This window comes from Piliocolobus tephrosceles, chromosome 6 (assembly GCF_002776525.5).
Source record: "Piliocolobus tephrosceles isolate RC106 chromosome 6, ASM277652v3, whole genome shotgun sequence".
In the NCBI taxonomy this organism is placed as follows: domain Eukaryota; kingdom Metazoa; phylum Chordata; class Mammalia; order Primates; family Cercopithecidae; genus Piliocolobus; species Piliocolobus tephrosceles.
This window is the reverse complement of record NC_045439.1, coordinates 154,416,600-154,438,234: the sequence shown is the minus strand read 5'-3', so window position 1 is coordinate 154,438,234 and position 21,635 is coordinate 154,416,600. Positions and strand designations below refer to the sequence as shown.

The 21,635-nt window shown below is 41.6% G+C and overlaps 2 protein-coding genes across 2 annotated transcripts in view; one reads left to right on the top strand and one right to left on the bottom strand.

The window, feature by feature from the left end:
• The window catches only part of RYR3 (ryanodine receptor 3), a 404,874-nt gene extending 403,028 nt beyond the window's left edge, over positions 1-1,846 (top strand). Inside the window, exons 103-104 of the mRNA XM_031935734.1 lie at positions 817-868; positions 1,751-1,846. Of these exons, the coding sequence (XP_031791594.1) occupies positions 817-868; positions 1,751-1,846 (148 nt within the window). The remainder of the gene's footprint in view (positions 1-816; positions 869-1,750) is intronic.
• Positions 1,847-2,818: 972 nt separating this feature from the next.
• Positions 2,819-21,635, bottom strand: part of AVEN (apoptosis and caspase activation inhibitor) — a 186,726-nt gene continuing 167,909 nt past the window's right edge. The window contains exons 3-6 of the mRNA XM_023230218.2: positions 12,411-12,481; positions 7,500-7,595; positions 4,089-4,449; positions 2,819-3,307 (exon numbers count right to left, since the gene is read on the bottom strand). Coding sequence (XP_023085986.1) covers positions 3,192-3,307; positions 4,089-4,449; positions 7,500-7,595; positions 12,411-12,481 — 644 coding nt within the window. The 3' untranslated portion in view covers positions 2,819-3,191. The remainder of the gene's footprint in view (positions 3,308-4,088; positions 4,450-7,499; positions 7,596-12,410; positions 12,482-21,635) is intronic.

The window sequence follows — 21,635 nt, the reverse complement described above, 5'->3', positions numbered from 1 at the left end:
ACAAGAAGGGGAAAGGCAATAAACCTACTTAGAGCTGCTACTGTGGGCCAGGACCTGAAGCTCTAAACACAGTATCACCCTGACAGAACTCCAGATCTGGGGCTCAGGGTCTCCACCCTCAGAAGGACAGAATTTCTACTTTCTCATATCGCCAGCCTCGCCGTCCTTTTCCTGAAGGGCACGAGCCTGGTTCCTTTGGAAACTGTCTCTGAGATCATGTAATGTGAGCTGAGAGTTCAGCCCCTGCCCCCTGGGATACTTACATGTCACAGACAAACTCAAACCTAAGACACGGATCACAAAGCAACTGAAACTACATTGGCCTTTCCCCCAGCTATCTATGATAAAAACAAAACTAGACTTCAGGAAGAATCAGAGCGACTCAACAAGATTAAATACTTTCTAACTTTTCCATGACAGATATTCTTGAGACACACACGTCATTTCAATTCTACATTTTTATGAGATGACAAATGGCCTGTTAAATATTCTATTTGGGCTACCATTTGTTTTATTAGAATTTTGTTAACAATAAAATGGTGGCCAAAATGCTACCTTGCAAGTGATCTTAGCTCAAGGTTTAGGGATGGCAAAAAGCATCTCTCCTCACGAAGTGGCTAATTTCGAGATTCATGTGTGCTACTGTGATGGACACAAATGATGGTGTGTGTCCTTATGCCACAGTTCCCTGATTCTTAAAGTCACTGTAGACAGCGTGGGACCAAACAGCCTTTCTGAGCCCTGATTACAGTTAATCCATGCGAATGAACTTGGGTCTTGACCAGAGTATCTAATACTATCTTTTCCTCGTTCCAGGTTCTTTCTGATGTATTTGATTAATAAAGATGAAACAGAGCACACGGGTCAGGTGAGAAACAAAATGCCTTCAATTAAAAATCATACACCCGTGTTAGATCTCCCTTTGCTAAACCTTGAGACTGCGTAGGGCATAGGCTATCTGAAATAGATAGATGGCCCCATTAATCCCATGTATGCATTTTTCCATTACCTTTCTGTGACTTAGTAAGAAGCCAAGGTCCTCCTGGTTATCCTTCCCAACAAACACTGACATTTTCAAAACGCTTATAGCTACTGCTTCAGACTAGAAGAGCTGGAGGTGGGGAGAACATTACAGAGAAAAAGACAATGAGGAACGGAGTGGGTGGCTGGAACAAAGCAGAAAAATCGGAGTACAACGGAGTGAGAGACAGCCTAAGAAAGATAACGACCTCATGTGTGGGTGACACAGGAGCCTGGAGGTGTGCCTGTGAGAGGATGTGTCAAATTTTGTGACTAAATGTGAAAAAGAAATGTAAAGGTAGAGAACAAAGGAGGAAAACGTCAGTTATCAAATTATTCAAATATCAATACCAAACAAACATATCAAATAGTTTTCTTTGGCAGAGGTCACTGGTTTCCAGATCTGGATTTAGCTAGCAATAAACGTTCCCTCGTGCATTCCTCCGTCTTCCACCAACAGCGTGGCATCAGCTTATTACTAAATCGTTAAGCAGTTTTAGTGGCAAACATTGATTGGTTTCAGTTTTGTTTGGGGCAGAAGGGGATTTTTCTCCTTCCCGGCCAGCGTGTGTCAGGGAGACATGGCTTCTAGCTCCCCCAACAGCAGAACAGAGCAAGAATGGATGTGCAGGTTTGGCCTCATATAAATTCACATCAGAGAGCAAAAACACCACTGGGTTTTAGCTTACTGTGGTTTAGAAATAAGCACCCGTTGTTCACGTTATTTCAGGAATCTTATGTCTGGAAGATGTACCAAGAAAGGTGCTGGGATTTCTTCCCAGCCGGTGACTGCTTTCGTAAACAGTATGAAGATCAGCTTGGATAAATCTGAATGAAAGAAGCGCCACAATTCTGGACAGTCAACTTCCCAAAGTCCTCCTTTTACAGTTCTGCAACATATCTGAAATGTGACATTTTCTAAATGCCTCCCTTAAAAAAGCTGCTTGTTTGCTAAAAATCTGTGCTATTTTGAAACTGATTTGGCTTTTTGTGCCTAATGGACATATACTGTGGGAGAGAACCTGTCAAAATGTGTAAGGATGGCGAAGAATCAAGTAATCTTTAGGCAGACGCCTTGAAGTTTTTGTTGGGATGGGAGCATTAAGGAAAGGGCTAGTGAATTATGAAGTCTCGAATGTGTGTAAGACCTGAAATCTTAAACACTTGAATGTCACCATGGTATCCAACTTGTGACTCATAGGGTCTGAACTACAAAAGATAGATAATGTTAACTGCAGTCTAATTAATTTTTTCCCATGGTACTTGCTAGTGACTGTATCCAGAAAAGCTTTAAGCAGTTAAAGAAATAGGGAAAAAACCGACACTTTGTCGACACTGAAATATCGATTAAGTGCCTTAAAACCTCTTTAGATATAGCTATGCAAGTTTTTTATGTTTGTGTTCCAGAAGGACAGTTCCATTCATTAGTTGTGATCTTCTGTCTTACTTTATGAAACTGCACTTGAAGGTTATTCACACAAGTTTTTTTAGTAACAGCGATCAACTGCTGTTATTAGAAGAAAAGTACTGTACTGAAAATTCAGAAAAAATCTCAACCTTATGCCAAAATGCAGTAATGCTTTATGGTCCTTGTAAGTAGTGGAGCTGCTACGTTTAGGTGAATCGCCTCAAATACAATGAAGTGCCCACTGCAATAAAGTAATACATACCCACACCTCCATGGTTTGGCCTCTTGGAATGTACCACTTCTGGTTGCTTCTACAACTCCTCTGTGACTGCTGGGAAAGGGGACATGAGACAAACTGCCCAGGGCCCCACACAAGAAAGAAAGAAAAACTGGACAGACCAGCATTTGTTTATTTTGGCCAAATGCAAGCCTTGTTTGTTTGCATCTATTCTCTTAATCAGCAGCAGCACCTGCTATGCTGTAAACACTGCAAGGAAGGAGGCTAGAAACAAGGGCCAGAGTATATATCCTGTCCGTGAGGGGAATCTATTAGATTACTAAGCCAGAAAAACAAATGCAACAAGCTGCTTCAATGTATTCTTTCAGATGTCAAACACAGAGGTAGGCATTTACTGCTGTGAGCATAATGGAACGCACTAGCTTAGGGCATGCTTGTAAACTGGCTGTGCCTGAAGGACAGCCTTATGCCCACCTGCCCTTAGAAGGCAACCGAGATTTGCTTCAGGCACTTTTTGTCCCCTTTTTAGGAAATCATGCTGTCCAACCAGTCTTCCAGCTCTTCCTCGGTAACATTTCTGGATGTACTCGGTTGCTCAGGTTCCACGTTCTTTTCTTCAGTCACAGATGGTTTTGTACAAACTGGGGAAATAAAAACAAGGTTAACACCCTCAGAGGCTTCCCTCGGGTTTGTTCCCAGATATAATCCAGCCCTGATTATTACTTTCCTTACAACCGGGGGAAACATTCTCGTTATTGTTACTCCCTAAGATGATACAGTCGATATGACTCTATGAACAAATCAAGCTGGGTAGAGGAGTCCCTCTCCATTCTGAAGTTGAACTTCACACCTCACCAGTTGGTTTTTTTTTTTTTTTTAAAGACCAATAGCTCAGTTTTCTTTTTACTATTATTGCAGCAGTCCTGGAAAATTAAGGGATCTCAAATGCAATACATGGATGTGGCAATCCCCCCAGGCCCCTCTACATCAGATGGGCCACCTCTTACAGGACATGCAGAAATTAGAATGTGATGTTCTTTTGTCCAACTATAAGATTGAAATAGCAAGAAAAAAGTACGAAGAGGTGGCCTGTCAGTCGAGTAAAAGGTCCACTGCCGAACGGCTGAAGGCTACAGGTAGCCCAATATCTTGTGATAGGCAGAAATTCCATTTGTAGCCCCAGGTTTCTACTGCGGTCAGGCAGGTAGCAGCTTTGGAAGCTCGGTGTGTCGAGTGAGAGGAAGGCTGTCAGAAAGGTCAGCTCAGGGTGAAGCAGAGATGTGAGCACAGAAGTAGACGTCAGTGGACAATGTGGATCAATGTCAGACACCGAGAGGGATGTGTGCGGATGTGATGCGCGTGGGGCTGTTCTTGAAAAAGCACCAGAATCAAGATTCATGGGGAATAAAATGAAAGCCATACCTTCTTCCTCTTGGACCACCTCCCCATCTTTCTTGGATTTCAGGTCCTGAGATGTCTGATCTGGTAAGATGTTATCTCCCTCTTTTACAGGTGCATCTAAATTAAGCAACAGATCTAGTTCTTCTTCCAAATGATCTCCTGCTGACTGCAGTGGGGAAGTGGGTTTCTGAGAATCCGCTGAAGGACCCGGTCTTGGGTTGTCTGTGCCCAGCAACACAGGGCAGCCAGCAGCCGCAGATTTCAGCTCAAAGATGGGCCCCTTTCCTCCAGGCCCCAAAGGCCCCTTTAACTGCATCCCTAAACCCTTGCCATCATCAGTTCTCTTTGGTTTCACTTGAGGAAGCTCTAAAGGAACTGTGGCCTGAAAGAGAAGTATAAAAACTGAGTTAAAAATGTGAGTCTTGCCATCTTGGCTTAAGTAAATACATAGGAGGCTAAAGGAAGCCATCAAACTTGGTGACATAGGAAACTCAATTCAGATAGTTCACAAAGTGGCTCCTTTCCAGGCCCTGGCGGGCACCCTTCCTAACATCTGGGGTCAGTGTGGGAGACCTCACTGAGACATGCCAGCACAGTGCCTCCCACTCTCCCCACCTCGACCATGTGCTAACTAGCTCAGATTTGGAATTAAAAGATCCATGTCTTCCTAGCGCTGGCCTGAAAACTGCCAGAGTACCACAGGTCTATTTGGCTTTACACTTAAATCTGTCATGAGACATGAACATCTGTAAAATGTCACCAAGAAGTAATTAGCAAATCAGATCTGTTCATTGTGTTTAAGTGCACTAATATAAAGGTGCAGGAACAAATTCACCAAGAAGAATCTCTTACCAACATCGAGTAAAAAATGCCAGACACCAAAGAAAATACACAATGTGATGATTATATTTGTAAAATGTTCAAAAACTACAGTATTAGAGGTTAGGTGAGTGAGTGCCTTTTGGGGAGAGAGTGATTTGGAGTGCGTACGAATGGTGGCTTCTGGGGTGCTGACAATATTCTGAGTCTTTATCCGGATGCTCATTCCATGGTTATACTTACATGTGCATTTTTCTGAATCGATGTTATACTTTAATAAAAGTTACAGACTCCCCCGGTGATTGTAATATAAAGTTCCAGTCTAAGGCTAAGAAGCACTGCTCTCCAAAGGCTCCAGGGACTAGCAAGGCCTCACGGTGGGCAGGTTCAGAAGTTCAACCTCAACGGGAGGTCCTGACCCCTCATTTTTACATAAACATCGTGAGCAGACATGTAAGGCGGTATGGCTTCATATACAAACAGGAGCAAATGTCCAGCATAGTCAGCTGTACGGGGCAATGCTGGGACATGGTCCTCTACTCTAATCTTAGAGTCATGTAATTGGGTCTGGGGTGGGTGTCTGGCATTGTTTTTGTTTGTTTTTAACTCCCCCGGTGATTCTAACGCGCAGACAAGGTAGAGAATACTGCTCTGCAGCATGGGTCGGGGAGAAATGTGTTTAAGTGATTCAACCAGGATTTCAAAGTCACGTCATTATTTTATACTTTTACGCTAATGCCTGCCACTGACATTACATCCTTCACTTTCTTTTCTTTGAGACGGAGTCTCGCTCTGTCGCCCGGGGTTGGAGTGCAGTGGCCGGATCTCAGCTCACTGCAAGCTCCGCCTCTTGGGTTTACGCCATTCTCCTGCCTCAGCCTCCCGAGTAGCTGGGACTACAGGCGCCCGCCACCTCGCCCAGCTAGTTTTTTGTATTTTTTAGTAGAGATGGGGGTTTCACCGTGTTAGCCAGGATGGTCTCGATCTCCTGACCTCGTGATCCGCCCGTCTCGGCCTCCCAAAGTGCTGCGATTACAGGCTTGAGCCACCGCACCCGGCCACATCCTTCACTTTCAAACGCTCACAACCACTTCCTCTCTGTCCTGAGTCCTGAAGCCTTTATCTCAGCATTTCTCTGGTGAGTTCTGCTAAACATTCCTCATCATGTGAGATCAAGGCAAGCGCTTCAGAACTTTGAACATCACTGGACATCAGAAAAGCCACTAGAGCTCTCCCAAACACCCCCAAATGTTTCCAAAGACCCCCCAGGGCATTCCCGCGTTAGTGGCAAATGCAGTTTTTTCTAGTTCTCTACCCTGTCCCTAACTGTCCTCCATCCCTGAACTCTGCCTGCTGCCCCAAATTTTTGACTAGGAAATGCACTACAGCAAATGGGTGGGTAACCAATTCATTGCTACACTCAAGCTTAGCATCACATTCAGCCGCAGAAGGAAGTTGATAATTTTAGTTGCTAGGATTCTATTTAAAATCAGTACGTCCCAGGGTTTCACTTTTTTTTTTTTAATCGTGCCAGAATTTTGAAGCTCTTCATGGCATAGTTTCGGGCCTCCCCTTCTCTTAGTTCATCAATTATCACTTCATCCTGTTATCTCCTGAATTTGTATTTCTAGCCCTTAATGCTGAACTTTATAGTTCTACATCCAGTTGACTATTATTTCCACTTGGATATCTCAGAGGCACAAACTCATCAAGTCCCAAACTCACCCTTCCTGATCCTACCTGGCACTGAGTTGCACAATTTGGAAAATCTTGAATTTTTTATTGACCGCTCTCTCCCCATTTCCAACGTATAGCCAAATCTTGTTAAATTGTACCTTTGAAATGCCTCAGTACCTCTCTGCCATCTCCACCGTCACTACTGTAGTCCAAGCTCCAGTACTACTCACCTGCACCTGTGCAGCAGCCGCCCCACGTGCCTCCCTCACCTGCTCTGCGCGTGTGCACCTGCACCTGCGGACTTACCCCCACGCACGCACTCCGATCCCACAGTCTTCTCTACTCGGCAGCAGCGTCGCTTTTGTTAATGCAGAGCTGATTGGGTCTTTCTTGTTTAAATTCCAACTCAAATGTCCTTATGCTTTGGACCTCAGCTCACCTATCACTACCTTCAGGAAAGCCATTCCTAACCACACCACACGAGAAACTGACTTCCTCTAAAAACACACTGTACTTCATATGACGTATTACAATTTGGATATGTTTGCCTATTTGATTAATATTCATCCTTCCCAGTAGATGAAGTTCCAGAAAGGCAGGAACCACGTCTGCCTGGTCACCACTGTGTCCCTGGTGTCGAACACACAGCAGGATGATGCACACCTATTTTGAGTAAAACAGCCAGACTTTATATTTTACATTTCACTCAATTCCACTACATTTGATCCTTTAAAATGTTTCAAATATACAATGTAAAAAAGTAACCTCGAAAATGTTTTGGATTCTCCTTTAAACTTTACAGAAGGCTACCCTGATATGCAACCTTCAGTTTTATAAAGGGCAGCTGACACTGAGACATCCTGCTGAGGGAAGTGCTTCCCTCTTTTTCTCCTCCTGCCCAAACCACCCGCTCCAAGAGGGCTTCAGGATTTTTACCTGGACCAGCTCAGCAGCAACATTGAGTCGGAGGGAGAGAGGCAGCTCTTGAAGGGCTCGAACCAATAACTCACTATCCACGTAAAATGCTGAATTCTATATAGAGATTAAAAAGAAAATATCAGGTGATAATTAAGTATGACCTTTTGGAAATAAAAGAAGAAACTGTAAATAAATAATCCACTGGAGTTATCTGGCTAGGAACAAGACACATCATACATCACACTTGATGTGTTAACATCTCCACATTATGATCAGTAAAACCAAAGCTACCTTCTTGAACCACAGCTCACACTGTCAGAGCAAACAGGGCAATGATCACCCTCCCATCAAGACTGTCCAGGCCGGGCTCTGTGGCTCATGCTTGGAATCCCAGCACTTCAGGAGGCCGAGGCAGGTGGATTCACCTGAGGTTAGGAGTTCGAGACCATCCTGGCCAACATGGTGAAACCCTGTCTCTACTAAAAAATACAAAAAATTAACCGGGCATGGTGGCTGATGCCTGTAATCCCAGCTACTCAGGAGGCTGAGGCAGGAGAATCGCTTGAACCTGGGAGGCAGAGGCTACAGTGAGCCGAGATCGTGACATTGCACAACAGCCTGAGCAACAAGAGTGAAACTCCATCTCAAAGAAAAAAAAAAAAAAAAGACTGCCCAGTAACCTGGAAACTGTGGAGTCTTTTGCAATGACTAACAAGCTGAAAGAAAACCAAGCATTTAATGAAATCTAACCTGATCCCTTCCCTAAATTCAGACTGCTGGCCTTGGACAGAAGAGGAAAGGGCTGTTAAGGCAGTGAGATGGGGCTGACAGGTGGTGTGAAGATTTCAAAGGAGCTGGTCTCTTCAAAAAACAAAAAATAAAAATTTTTTTAAAAGCCACTTTGTAAGAAGGCTTTCTTTTCTGGTCACCAGTTTGCCCCATAAAGGTCTAAAGCTGAAGAAAGCCTTAGATAATAAAGTTAGCTGCAGTGAATTGCTTTTAATGCTAAACTGTGAACTTTTAAAATAGGTTTAATTGGAATAATAATAAATCAGCATTTTCTACATGTTTTAAAGTATTTGGTACATTATTTTTGCCTGGGTAACCCAGCTCCCATGTCAACCTGGTCAACTCTGGCAGCCACTCGCAGTTGGAGTAGAGGACCTGGCCTATGACATCTGGCCACAGACAGGAGCAGACAACACCCACTAAGGATGCCATGGCGGGTGGGGTGTAAAGAGAAAGGAGACACGCCAGTGCTGGGAGAGGGGGGCCAGTCCTGACTATAGGACAAAGCCTTTCTGTCCCACTTCTCTGCCATCAGTGTGCACAGGACCCTGTCTGTGTGGTAACAATCTGCAAGCCTGAAGCTTCCTCTCTGGCCAGGAATCTGAGCTCTGAGTCTCAGTATCTGTATAAAGGCACACTCTTTAGTGAGAAAAGAACCTGCTATATACTTCACTTTGCAGCTAAAAAATATAGCCTTTAATCAGACCATTACATCTTCCCCAGAATCTACAGGACTTACTGTCCACATGCGCCTGGGGCCCAGAGACCATGTGCACACGGTATGGGGGAGTAATAAGCTGGGCAGCTTTTTAAGATATAGGTTCACAGGCCTCACCCACAGAAGTGGACTCTGGGTGGGGTGGGGTGGTGGGAGCTGGGAATCTGCCTTTAAAAGCCAGGCCCTCAGGAACGGCCGCATGTAACTCAGCACCCAGCAGTTCGCTCAGCCCCCAGCAGTTGCTCAAAGAAGTCCTACTGGCTAAGTCACCATGTCAACAGAAATTTAATCTGGAATTTTAAAAACCTAGGTGATTTAAAAAATAATAAATCTGTTTGTTCACCCAGGGAAATTGTCTTCCCACTCATCCCCTCTTTACATGGTGCCCACCCTGTCCCAAGGAAAGCTGTGAGAATCCCACTTGCGGATCTAAGAGACAAACACGCCTGTGGTCATGGAGGCCAACAGCTAGATCAGAGCACCCTGACTGCTGGCCTGTGTCCCTTCACCCTGTGTATCCGCCACAGAGCAACAAATGCCAAGTCCAAGCCGTGACACCCGGTCCCTCTCCTGCCAGGACTCCCGTGAGCATTCTGGACACGTCTCCCTGTCAAACTCCCACTCCCTTTAACTGCAAAGACAAAATGTATTTCTACTTTTCTTTTTTTTTTTTTTTTTGAGATGGAGTCTCTCTGTTGCCCAGGCTGGAATGCAGTGGCATGATCTCGACTCACTGCAATCTCCACCTTCTTGGTTCAAGCAATTCTCCTGCCTTCACCTCTCAAGTAGCTGCGATTACAGACTTGCACCACTACGCCCAGCTAATTTTTGTATTGTCAGTACAGGCGGGGTTTCACCGTGTTGGCCAGGCTGGTCTCAAACTCCTGACCTCAGGGAATCTGCCCACGTCGGCCTCCCAAAGTGCTGAGATTATAGGCGTGAGCCACTGCGCCCGGCCCCTCTCTATTGTCTTGCGTCACTGGTCACACTGAGGACATGGGATGGTATAAGGAACAACAAATTACATATCTATGTGTGTGTACATATATATAATACATAATATGCACTCGAATATATACATTATATGCACTCAACATATAATATATAATTATATATAGCATGTATTATATGTTATATATATCCAGTTTTTTCTCTTACATCAACAAGGAAGAAAATTTAGTGAGGAGTTAAGTCACACAGGAAATTGTTTTGATGGGGAAATGAATTCAGTTTCAGACATCTCCTACCTCCAACTCGAACTGTTCAAAATCAAACTTAACTTCTTTCTGCTCTTATTTTGTTCCATTCATGGCACCACCACCCAGCTAGTTACTCAAGCTAAAAAGCATAGTGTCACTGCAAATCTTTCTTGTCCTTGTGTCTCACATCTGGCCAGTGACCACAGCGGACCCCATCCTCCGCTCAAGTCCTGTCTGTGAGTAACCTGTGTCCCACGCCCCCTGGCTGCACGCCCTCGGGCTCTCGCTCTTTCCCATTCATCCAACATCACGTCCTCCTATCAGTTTCCCTGCCCCTAACCTCTCATCTCATCCGTTCAATCCCTCCCCATCCTTCCCAATGCTGCTGAAGTTAAATCTAACCCTTTCCACATTCTTGCTAAACAAAACTTTGTTAACAAATAATATTAGTCATAAAAGAGCTCATTTTGAGTGTTTCAAATGCATCAGGAACTGCACTCAAGGGCTTTTTATTTATTACCTAATTTAGTCCTTCTTATAACTGAGTTATATTTTGTTATTAGCTCCATTTTACAGGTGAAGCAACAGAGAAGGAAAAAGTTTACCCAAGTCTTAGATCCAGAATTCACACTCAGGTCTGAAACTGCTGGTACTAACTAGCCCACACCTGCCACTGAGGCCTCCTCCCCTGGGAATACTATACTCTGGCCACACCCTTCCCTGAGTGTAACCTCGTTTTCCTGATCGTAACCATTTTCATGTTGTTTCCTCAGACAGGACCTACCAGAGGCACGCTTGTCCACCAAGACCCATTCAAATGATCTTTTCCCCACGGTACCAATTCCAATCACTTCCAGTGCAAACTAACTCTCTCTCCCAGTACTGTGAATTCATTTATCGCACCCCTTATTTTAGGTTGTATCCTTGTGCACATATCAGGTAATATCTGTTGAGCATCTACCATACTACAGGTCAGCCAGTGTGGCCAGGTAAGGGGCCAAGAGCAATGAACAGGCAGGGTCTGTCTCATTCACTTTGAATCAGCTCCATTTAATAAAAACATTTAGTACACCAGTGCTCTATGTTCTGATGAAGGACAAAGCTTAGAATTATTTGAAACTCTGAAGCTACCTGAAATATTCTTTGGTAATCAATGTGGTTCAAAAGGAGATGAAATGCAAATTGTTTGGCTTCTACCATATTCCTCAACAATCTGTCTTTGCTGTGTCCTAGAATTCTAACAATTACCTCAGGCGTAGACCCAGACTTAAGCAAAGACAAATGTAATTCTCACCTTTTTCTATGGTATATATAACACGCTCTTTGTAAAGTGCCAGGCAGTCATTTTCCAAGAGACTCCCCTCCTCATAATCTGTATGAGTCAGAGGCCATCCCAAACAAGTGAGCCTAAAACCGGCCCAGAGATCAAACGAGCCACCCACAGCACATATGCTGATCTGGGAGCAGAACGGGGAGGACACTGCCTATGGGCTTCGCATCTGCAGCTTCAGCCACCTCTCTGAAGCTGGGGGCAGATGCTAGTCAGTTTATCAGACGCTATGCTCTAGCCCTGAAGTTGGGGAGCATATCACAAGCCACCACTATGTCCCTATGTGCATCCTAAAAGGGGGAAAATATCCGTCATACGAAAAGAATGAGTGGAAGCCTGCCTGGAAAATAATCAGAACTCCTTGGGAAGAAAATATTACATACACACAAAGAAAATAAGGCATTTGGGGTTTAGAGACTTGATGAAAGACTTCTACAATATTTGCCCTTATTTTATACTTCTATTCTCCTAACTGTAGAAGTGTTATTTAAAGCTATAAGGTTAAGAGTTTTCTCAACCTAACACCAAAAAGAGTGAGAGAGAAAACTAATTTTCAACTCTAAAGGGAATCGTCAAAGAGTGGCAAAGGAGGAAGACCAAATGGCAAAGTAATCCACTCTGTCAAAATCACGGCTATCGAGTTTCTACCTCGAGACCCAGTCCATGTGTGCTGCATAATTCACACAGATGGCCAGGTAGAAAAGCGTACTCTCGCTTCAAGGACTTGTGGAATTTCAGCCCCCTGAAAATGTTCTGAAAAGCTTAGCTGAGAGTACACTATATAAAAATTACTACTCTTTTCTACATGAAGACTCTGTCACAAGAATATAAAAGGTGTTAGCCTTCCGCCTTGAAGAAGAGCCAGTCCACACTTAAGACAACTCATCTCTTACCTGTTTTGGACAAGAAGCTTCAGTATCCCATTCTTTCTCCTCAGCAAACCGGAACTGTGAGAAGGAGTCCCCTAGGAATAGGGAAAAAAAAAAATTATGCAAAAGTCAAAGGAAACTCTCAGTTCTCTGAATTTCCCTGCTAGAGCAAAAGTGCCATTTATGAAGTGCTCAAATTCAAAGGGAGAGACAAGGATAAAACTGGAACATACCTCCAACTCCATTTCCAAAATCACAAAACACACAGATGACAACGTTAACATTTGGTAAGATTAATCTTTAGTGCATTTCATCTTACCAAATGGCAAAAGGACCAAGAAAAAAAGATAAAATCACTAATCTTAGTCACTGGTAAATAAATTTGATCCCTCAAAAATTATGGCATAGGCCGGGTGCAGTGGCTCACACCTGTAATCCCAGCACTTCAGCAGGTGGATCACTTGAGGTCAGGAGTTCAAGACCAGCCTGACCAACATGGTGAAACCTTGTCTCTACCAGAAATACAAAAATTAGGCTGGGCATGATGGCTCATCCCTGTAATCTCAGCACGGTGGGAGGCCGAGGCAGGTGGATCATGAGGTCAGGAGTTCGAGACCAGCCTGGCCAATATGGTAAAACCCCGTCTCTACTAAAAATACAAAAAATAGCCAGGCATGGTGGCACATGTCTGCAATCCCAAGCTACTCTGGAGGCTGAGGCAGGAGAACTGTTTGAACCCAGGAGGCTGAGGAGCCAAGATGGTGCCACTGCACTCCAGCCTGGGCATCAGAGCAAGACTCCGTCTCGGGAGAAAAAAAAAACAAAATTAGTCAGGGGTGGTAGCGGGCACCTGTGGTCCCAACTACTTGGGATGCTGAGGCAGAAGAATTGCTTGAACCTGGGAGGCGAAGGCTGCAGTGAGCCAGGATTGCACCACTGCACTCCAGCCTGGGTGACAGAGCAAGACTCTGTCTCAAAATAAATAAATAAATAAATAAAACAAAATGGAAGAAAACATCTCATTCATAATAGCTATAACATACAAAAAATTCCTAGGAATGAATCAGGAATAAACACGTATTGAAAGAAACTTTAAAAAATAAAACTTAAAAAGGAAGACAAAAAACTCAACAGTATCAAGATACCAATTTCACCTAATGAGGTCTACAAATTCAATATTCAATCCCAAAAAGATTTGTCAAAATTACTCAAATTCATTTTTTAAAATATATGAAACTAAGATATGCTTTTTTAAAAAGGGTAAAGAAGTTGTCTTATTGATTATAAAAATGTATTCAAAAGTCTCAATAAATAAAATGGATAGTCACTGGTGAAAAAAATAAGCACACAAGAGTGTCTAGAAACAGACCCAGGTATATGGATACTTAGATATCATAAGAGTGGCAGATGGGATCTGTGGAGAAATCACTTTAACAGTGTTAAAGCAACTGACTAGCCATGTCAGAAACTAGGCTAGTTCCTAATATTTCATTTCTCAGATGTAAAACATATTTTGTATGAATCAGGTATTTAAATGTCTAGAAAAAAGGAAATCATTAACGCTATTACAAGAAAGCAGGGATGAATTTATTATTATCTAGAAATGGGAGGGTAAATTTTGGCTGCTGAAAAAATTTTAATACATAAAAATAAAATTTTTTGAATTACAGGAATTATAAACAAACTTCAAAGATGACAGGCTGAGAAGTAATATTTGTAGCACATATTATTGGCAAAGAATATGTGGAAGTTCTTTGTATATTAGATACAAAACTTCCACAAATCAATTAGAATAAAGCAACCCAGTAGGAAAATAGGAAAAGGGGAGAATATGTGAAATACGATTGCTAATATATATGAAGTAAATGACTGATGTATGAATTTAAAATCTAGTAGATTTTTTTAAAACTGGCCAAATTGCTGAATGCTTTATTGAGTGTTGTTTTTGACATTCTTGAACTTCTGTATTAGAAATGATCATATGATTTCACAGATTAATATGTAATTGGTACAAGATTCAGTAATGCAAATAAGGCATGCTATGTATACTTATTTATAATATCTGAATATTCACTTAAAAATATAGGTAAAATTCCAACAATGACTATCTTATTCCACCAGTCTTCTTGCTGAGAACGAGGAACCAGGCACCCCTACCCAAAAAGACCCCAAAAGTCTTATCTGAAGATATCAGAGCTACCAAAGCACTGAGGACTTGGACAAAATTCCTGGAGAGAAGAGAAGCATACAAGGAGGTTAGGCTAACATTTAGGGCTGCTTACCCCGCTAATGCAGAGGCTAAAAAACAACCCAGGAGGTTGTAAAGCTGAAGAAAGCTCTGCTAGTCTTACAGCACTAGGTAGACAAAAACTGGAGTTCGGGGCCAATGGATGAGGAGGTCTTGGAAAACCAAGGCTTTCAGGCAGGACCCACTGATAACTGCATCCTGTAAGTAGGAGTAAAGTAGGAATTGACCAGCCCTCACCAAGTCTGAGGTCCAGCTGTGAGTCAGCTCAATCTCTGATTCTGCCTACAAGCCAAAGTAAATCATTTTTTGAGGAAAATGACACTATCAATATCCTCCAATGATCTCTACAATTTTTAATTTACAATGTCCAAAATTCATTAAAAATGATCAGGCCTACCAAAAGATGAGACCAAAATAGTAGAAAACAAATAGAAAAGAAAAAACAAACAAGAGTTAACGGAAAAAGATCCAGAGATTAAGATATTGGGGACATGAGACATGGGTTTTGTAATTTTGCCATGTCAAAATTTCAAGAACAGGAAAAACTAACATCATAAACAATGACACCCATGAAGTTATCCTTGATGCACACAAAATAAAATACACATAAAGGATACAAAGAAGAAAATGTTGGAGAAAAATGAGTTACCTAAATATAACACATTTTGTTTTCAGGAATAAAACTTCAAAATATAACACAATTTAAGGAAGGCTTTAAAAAATCCTTACAGATAAAGCATATAGAGGCTTATTTTATTTTAGTAGAGATGGGGTCTCACTCTGTCATCCTGGCTGGAGTGCAGTGGCATGATCAGAGCTCACTGCAGCCTCAAACTCCTAGACTCAAGTGATTTCCGCCATCTCAGCCTCCCAAGTTTCTGGGACTATAGGTGCACATCACCATGCCCAGCAAAATTATTATTTTTTGTAGAGATGGGGTATTGCTATATTGCCCAGGCTGATCTCAAACTCCTGGCCTCAAACCATCCTACTACCTCAACCTCCCAAAGAGCTAGGATTACAGGTATGAGACACTGCATGTGGCCTAGAGGCTAATTTTATTATTATGTTTTAGATAAGGTCTCACTCTGTCACCCAGACTGGAGTGCAGTGGCACAATCACAGCTCATTGCAGCCATGACCTCTGAGGCTCAACTGATCTTCCTGGCTAATTTTAAGGAATAAACTTGGTAAAATGACTACAGAATACCAACCACTCTGATTCTCACACTGAAGATGAAAGTGTACAAACCTGTTGAAACTATGAATCCTAGAACTGAAAGTCTTTCTGGAAAACATATTACCAAAATCCTTCTGTGTTACGTTGTTACATACACACAAAGTATGGTGATTTACCAAATGTGCTACTTTTATATCTTATATACCAGACATTTGGACACACATGGACAATGAGAAACCTACTTTAAGTAAGATAGCATGGGGTATTCACAGCACATTCCATTCTGCTCCAGCTTTATCTGTCTGCCCGAAGAGTTCCCGGTCTCTCACATGCTAAAGACATGGTGAGTCTGACTAAGAAGTATAGAAGAAAACCAGAAAAGAACAGTGACAGCCAACTGTAGTTGACAAGGGAACAAACATGGAGAATTGTGTCTTAGGACTCATAAGATTCAACAGCTGTGTGTCCTGAATTAATTGGAGCACAGTGAAAGGAATAGTACTAGAAAGAACAAGGAAGCTCAAAGCTCAAAGCACTGTCTTCCCTCTTCTTCAATTAAAGACTAATTGTATGACTTACAGAAGATTGGAGAACTGCCTTGTTGTATACTTATACAACATCCTCAAACAAGATGGAAGAGCAGCTGGTGACTATTAGATAGCCTGCTTAAAAAACAATGAAAATCCCGCCGGGCGCGGTGGCTCACGCCTGTAATCCCAGCACTTTGGGAGGCCGAGGCGGGCGGATCACAAGGTCAGTAGATCGAGACCACGGTGAAACCCCGTCTCTACTAAAAATACAAAAAATTAGCCAGGCGGTGGTGGGCGCCTGTAGTCCCAGCTACTAGGGAGGCTGAGGCAGGAGAATGGCGTGAACCCGGGAGGCGGAGCTTGCAGTGAGCCGAGATCGCACCACTGCACTCCAGCCTGGTGGACAGAGTGAGACTCCATCTCAAAAAAAAAATTAAAAATAAAAAAAATTAAAAATAAAAATCCCATAATATTCTACTACTTTGTAGATAAGAATACCAAAATATTAGGCCCACAAATTCAATGACTGCTTATTATGAAGGCATTTACTGGAATCTGTTTAAAAGGAGGAAGGAGGTAGCAATACTGATGTACAAGAAGAGTTCACATTTTCCTTACGTGATAAAAAGCCTCATCTCATCCTATTCCAGCAACAATGCTGAAGTTGGCATGCTTGCAATCAAAGCTGAGACACAGGAGATATTGAGACAATTCTGTTGTATTTTGAAAGTCAATTACATTCCTCTATTGCCACATTTCTAGAGCCAAAATTAATAAGAGATTTTTAAATCAAATAATCGTGTGAAGAAGCAAAAATGTTAAAAAAAAAAAATAGAAATAAGGCTTGATATACAGTGGCTTAAGCCTATAATCTCAACACTTTGGGAGGCTGAGGTGGGAGGATCAACTGAGGCCAGGAATTCAAGATAAGCCTGGGCAACAAAATGAGAACTCAACTCTATTAAAAAAAAAAAAAGAAAAATTACCCAGGCACGGTGGCCCACACCTATAGCCTCAGCTACTCTGGAGGCTGAGGTGGGAGATCGCTTGAGCCCAGGAGTTTGGGGCAGCAGTGGAGCTGAGATCATGCCACTGGACTCCAGCCTGAGTGACAGAACAAGATCCAAGACCCTGTCTCACACACACAAAAAAGAAGAAAATTAGAAATAAATTTAAGAGATAGCAATCTTACATATGCTTCTGCAAACATTCAAAAAGAATGTTTTAAGCAGTATACACTGCTTCAATTTCTAGGATTGCTTCATGAAACTCATGACCATCAAACAAATCTCCAAGGGTAGGGGTTGATAAGGAGAGAAAGTCTTTACCTCGTCAGTTACTATTTGAGAAGACAAGCGTAGTTGCTGAGGAACAACATTACCATCATGAGTACTCTATTCTGGCAGAGCCAGCCAAACAACATCTTGTTCCTCTAGACACCTCAGTTAAAAGCTAGCAACTTTAGTATTGCAAAGGTGTAGTGTACTGTATGGTGACTACAGGAAGAATCAAATAGCTGACAGTAGTCAGAAATCAGTATGCCCATTTGTCTAAATCTGGCTACTAAAATTGTAATATATTCTTTAATTTCAGTTTTTTTCTTGTATCCCAGTAGTCCATTTGACAACAATGATATTTATCTTTAACTTTAGCTGAATATTGATCATTTGGCCAAAATGTGTTTTGGTGAACCACAATATTCAATCAGTGGCACTCCATTTGGTAGGTCTGTATGTATGGACACAGAAAGATACCCATTATCTCAACTGCTACATGAGAAAAGCAAGGCTTCAGTATAGTATGAATGATATATATATATATATATATATATATATATATATATATATATCACAAAAAATACTAATTTATGCATAGAAATTAGTCAAAATAATTAATACCTATTTTTAAAATGACTGTCAGGTTGTGGGATTGAAGGAGACTTTTCCTTTTGGCACAACACATTTTCCAGTCGAATCATCCTTTGTAAACAACAAGGAGTTTTCCTTTTGGAACTAAGCAAAAATGGAAGAAAATCTAGAGAAAAGCGGAATTTTCTTGAGGGCAGGGACCTTCTCAGAATGTATTTGAGACAAAATATTCAGAGACTTCAAAAGTTGGAAGTGCAGACATCATTCATTCTAACCCTCACTTTACAGAGCTGTGAAGAACCTTAGCTCCAGGAAGGTTCAATGTCCTAACCAAGACCACACAGCCATTTAATGGCCAGACACCAAGACTCTTGGCTCACAGCATTTGTTATTTTATTTTTTAACTTTGCTTCTCCAAAAGACAACCTGGCATTGAGTTTTCTCAAACTCTTGGGCTCAAGGGATCCTCCCACCTCAGCCTCCCCTCCCAAGTAGCTAGGAATACAGGTACATGCCACCGAGGCCAGAGAGCATTTATAATAATAAATTTTTATTAAGTAATAAAGCTCTTCTTTCCACGGTTTCTGCTAGGCCTCTTAGCTGTCTTGAGTTCCCCAGAACAAAAGCAACACTCAGTAAATATTTTATGATACTTCACATACTAATATTTTATTTGTTGACATGTTTGAAGACATGGAAGTCTAAACTAAGAAATAAAGAAATCCTCTTTTTAGGAAATCACCTCAGGAACTTTCTAAAATTATGCCTAGAGTATTTTTAAAAATAGTCTGTCTTACAGAACTCTAAGTATTCTAATAATGATAGTATTAGTGAAAGAAAGGTGACATACCAATTCTATCACTGTGTTTATAATATCCAGGATTTTCACTCTGCCTAACTTCCCAAGCTGGTCTGACACATGTCTTATGGTCAGTGGCAAAGTGGACACTAAACTTGCTAGAATTCCTCAGTACTAATACGCTTTCAAAAAGCTTACCATCTAGTCATAGATAATACGGCTGCCAATTTTAAGCTTATCCTTTCAGCAGCATCAACAAAAAAAAGCTTTCAGTCAAGCAAAAGTACTTAACATAAAGCTGTCCAGTGAGAATTCAGAGATGTTTGCAAGGAACAATCTTTACTCAGGCAAAGACTTTCAGGATCAACAACATGTATCAGGCATATGTGAAGAGTGAATGTCAAAGATGGAAAATCTTCCGAAGTCTAACACCCAATTCTGATAATTTGATAGTAGCAATTCCCATAACCCATTCATCCTGGCTCTTTGGATCTTTTAAATCATATAATTGACCTGGATCTTTGTGGTGTCTCCTTTGGGAAACCAACTCTAGAAAGCAGAGGAATGTGTCACCAATTCTGGATAAGTACTTCATTTTAAGCTCCATTTTCCTGGCTCTTGTTCATCATGATCATCTTCCTGTATTTATCCCACAGCCCCTGCAGAACACGTCCTCAACCAGGACACCAAGTTACTGAAAAACCACAAATGAACTTTACAGGCCAACAAAGGCTGAGAAGACCCCAGTCTTCACAGAGGAGGAGAGAATGCCCAATAAGTCACCACAATGGCTGCTACAAAAACCAAAATGTCCTCTTTCATTTCTCTGAACTTCTCTAATCTCATCTATGAAAGACACATTTGGAGGGTCCAGGTGGATCCTAAGTCTCCACGCTGACACAGATCAATCCAGGGAAAATCCACAGCTCAGCCTACAGGACATAAAAATTCATCACCACTTCCAATTTCTAGCTTCCATGATTCAGCTTTTGTAGATGCAGATGTCATGTCCTTCACCTCAATATTTACCCTAAAACACGCAACACCTAACATTTTGTCTTTGTGAGGAAGACTATGCAAGCCACTACACTGATTATTTTAAAGTTAGGCTAAGCTAAAAGAACAAGAGGAAATAATAAAAATCTCTCCTCCTATTCAACTTCTTCCTGGTTTAGTCTTGGGAGAGTGTTTTAAGTGTCCAGGAAATTATCCATTTCTTCTAGATTTTCTAGTTTATTTGCGTAGAGGTGTTTATAGTATTATCTGATGGTAGTTTGTATTTCTGTGGGGTCGGTGGTGATATCCCCTTTATCATTTTTTATTGCGTCTATTTGATTCTTCTCTCTTTTCTTCTTTATTAGTCTTGCTAGCGGTCTATCAATTTTGTTGATATTTTCGAAAAACCAACTCCTGGATTCATTGATTTTTTGGAGGGTTTTTTGTGTCTTTATCTCCTTCAGTTCTGCTCTGATCTTAGTTATTTCTTGCCTTCTGCTAGCTTTTGAATGTGTTTACTCTTGCTTCTCTAGTTCTTTTAATTGTGATGTTAGAGTGTCCATTTTTGATCTTTCCAGCTTTCTCTTGTGGGCATTTAGTGCTATAAATTTCCCTCTACACACTGCTTTAAATGTGTCCCAGAGATTCTGGTATGTTGTATCTTTGTACTCATTGGTTTCAAAGAACATCTTTATTTCTGCCTTCATTTCGTTATGTACCCAGTAGTCAAATAAAAGAGGTCACAAACAAATGGAAGAACATACCATGCTCATGAATAGGAAGAATCAATATCGTGAAAATGGCCATACTGCCCAAGGTTATTTATAGATTCAATGCCATCCCCATCAAGCTACCAATGAGTTTCTTCACAGAATTGGAAAAAACTGCTTTAAAGTTCATATGGAACGAAAAAAGAGCCCACATTGCCAAGACAATCCTAAGTCAAAAGAACAAAGCTGGAGGCATCACGCTACCTGACTTCAAACTATACTACAAGGCTACAGTAACCAAAACAGCATGGTACTGGTACCAAAACAGAGATATAGACCAATGGAACAGAACAGAGGCCTCAGAAATAATACCACACATCTACAGCCATCTGAGAAAAACAAGAAATGGGGAAAGGATTCCCTATTTAATAAATGGTGCTGGGAAAATTGGCTAGCCATAAGTAGAAAGCTGAAACTAGATCCTTTCCTTACTCCTTATACGAAAATTAATTCAAGATGGATTAGAGACTTAAATGTTAGACATAATACCATAAAAACCCTAGAAGAAAACCTAGGTAATACCATTCAGGACATAGGCATGGGCAAGGACTTCATGTCTAAAACACCAAAAGCAACAGCAACAAAAGCCAAAATTGACAAATGGAATCTAATTAAACTAAAGAGCTTCTGCACAGCAAAAGAAACTACCATCAGAGTGAACATGCAACCTACAGAATGGGAGAAAAATTTTGCAATCTACTCATCTGACAAAGGGCTAATATCCAGAACCTACAAAGAACTCAAACAAATTTACAAGAAAAAAACGACCCCATCAGAAAGTGGGCAAAGGATATGAACAGACATTTCTCAAAAGAAGACATGCACACAGCCAACAGACACATGAAAAAATGCTCGTCA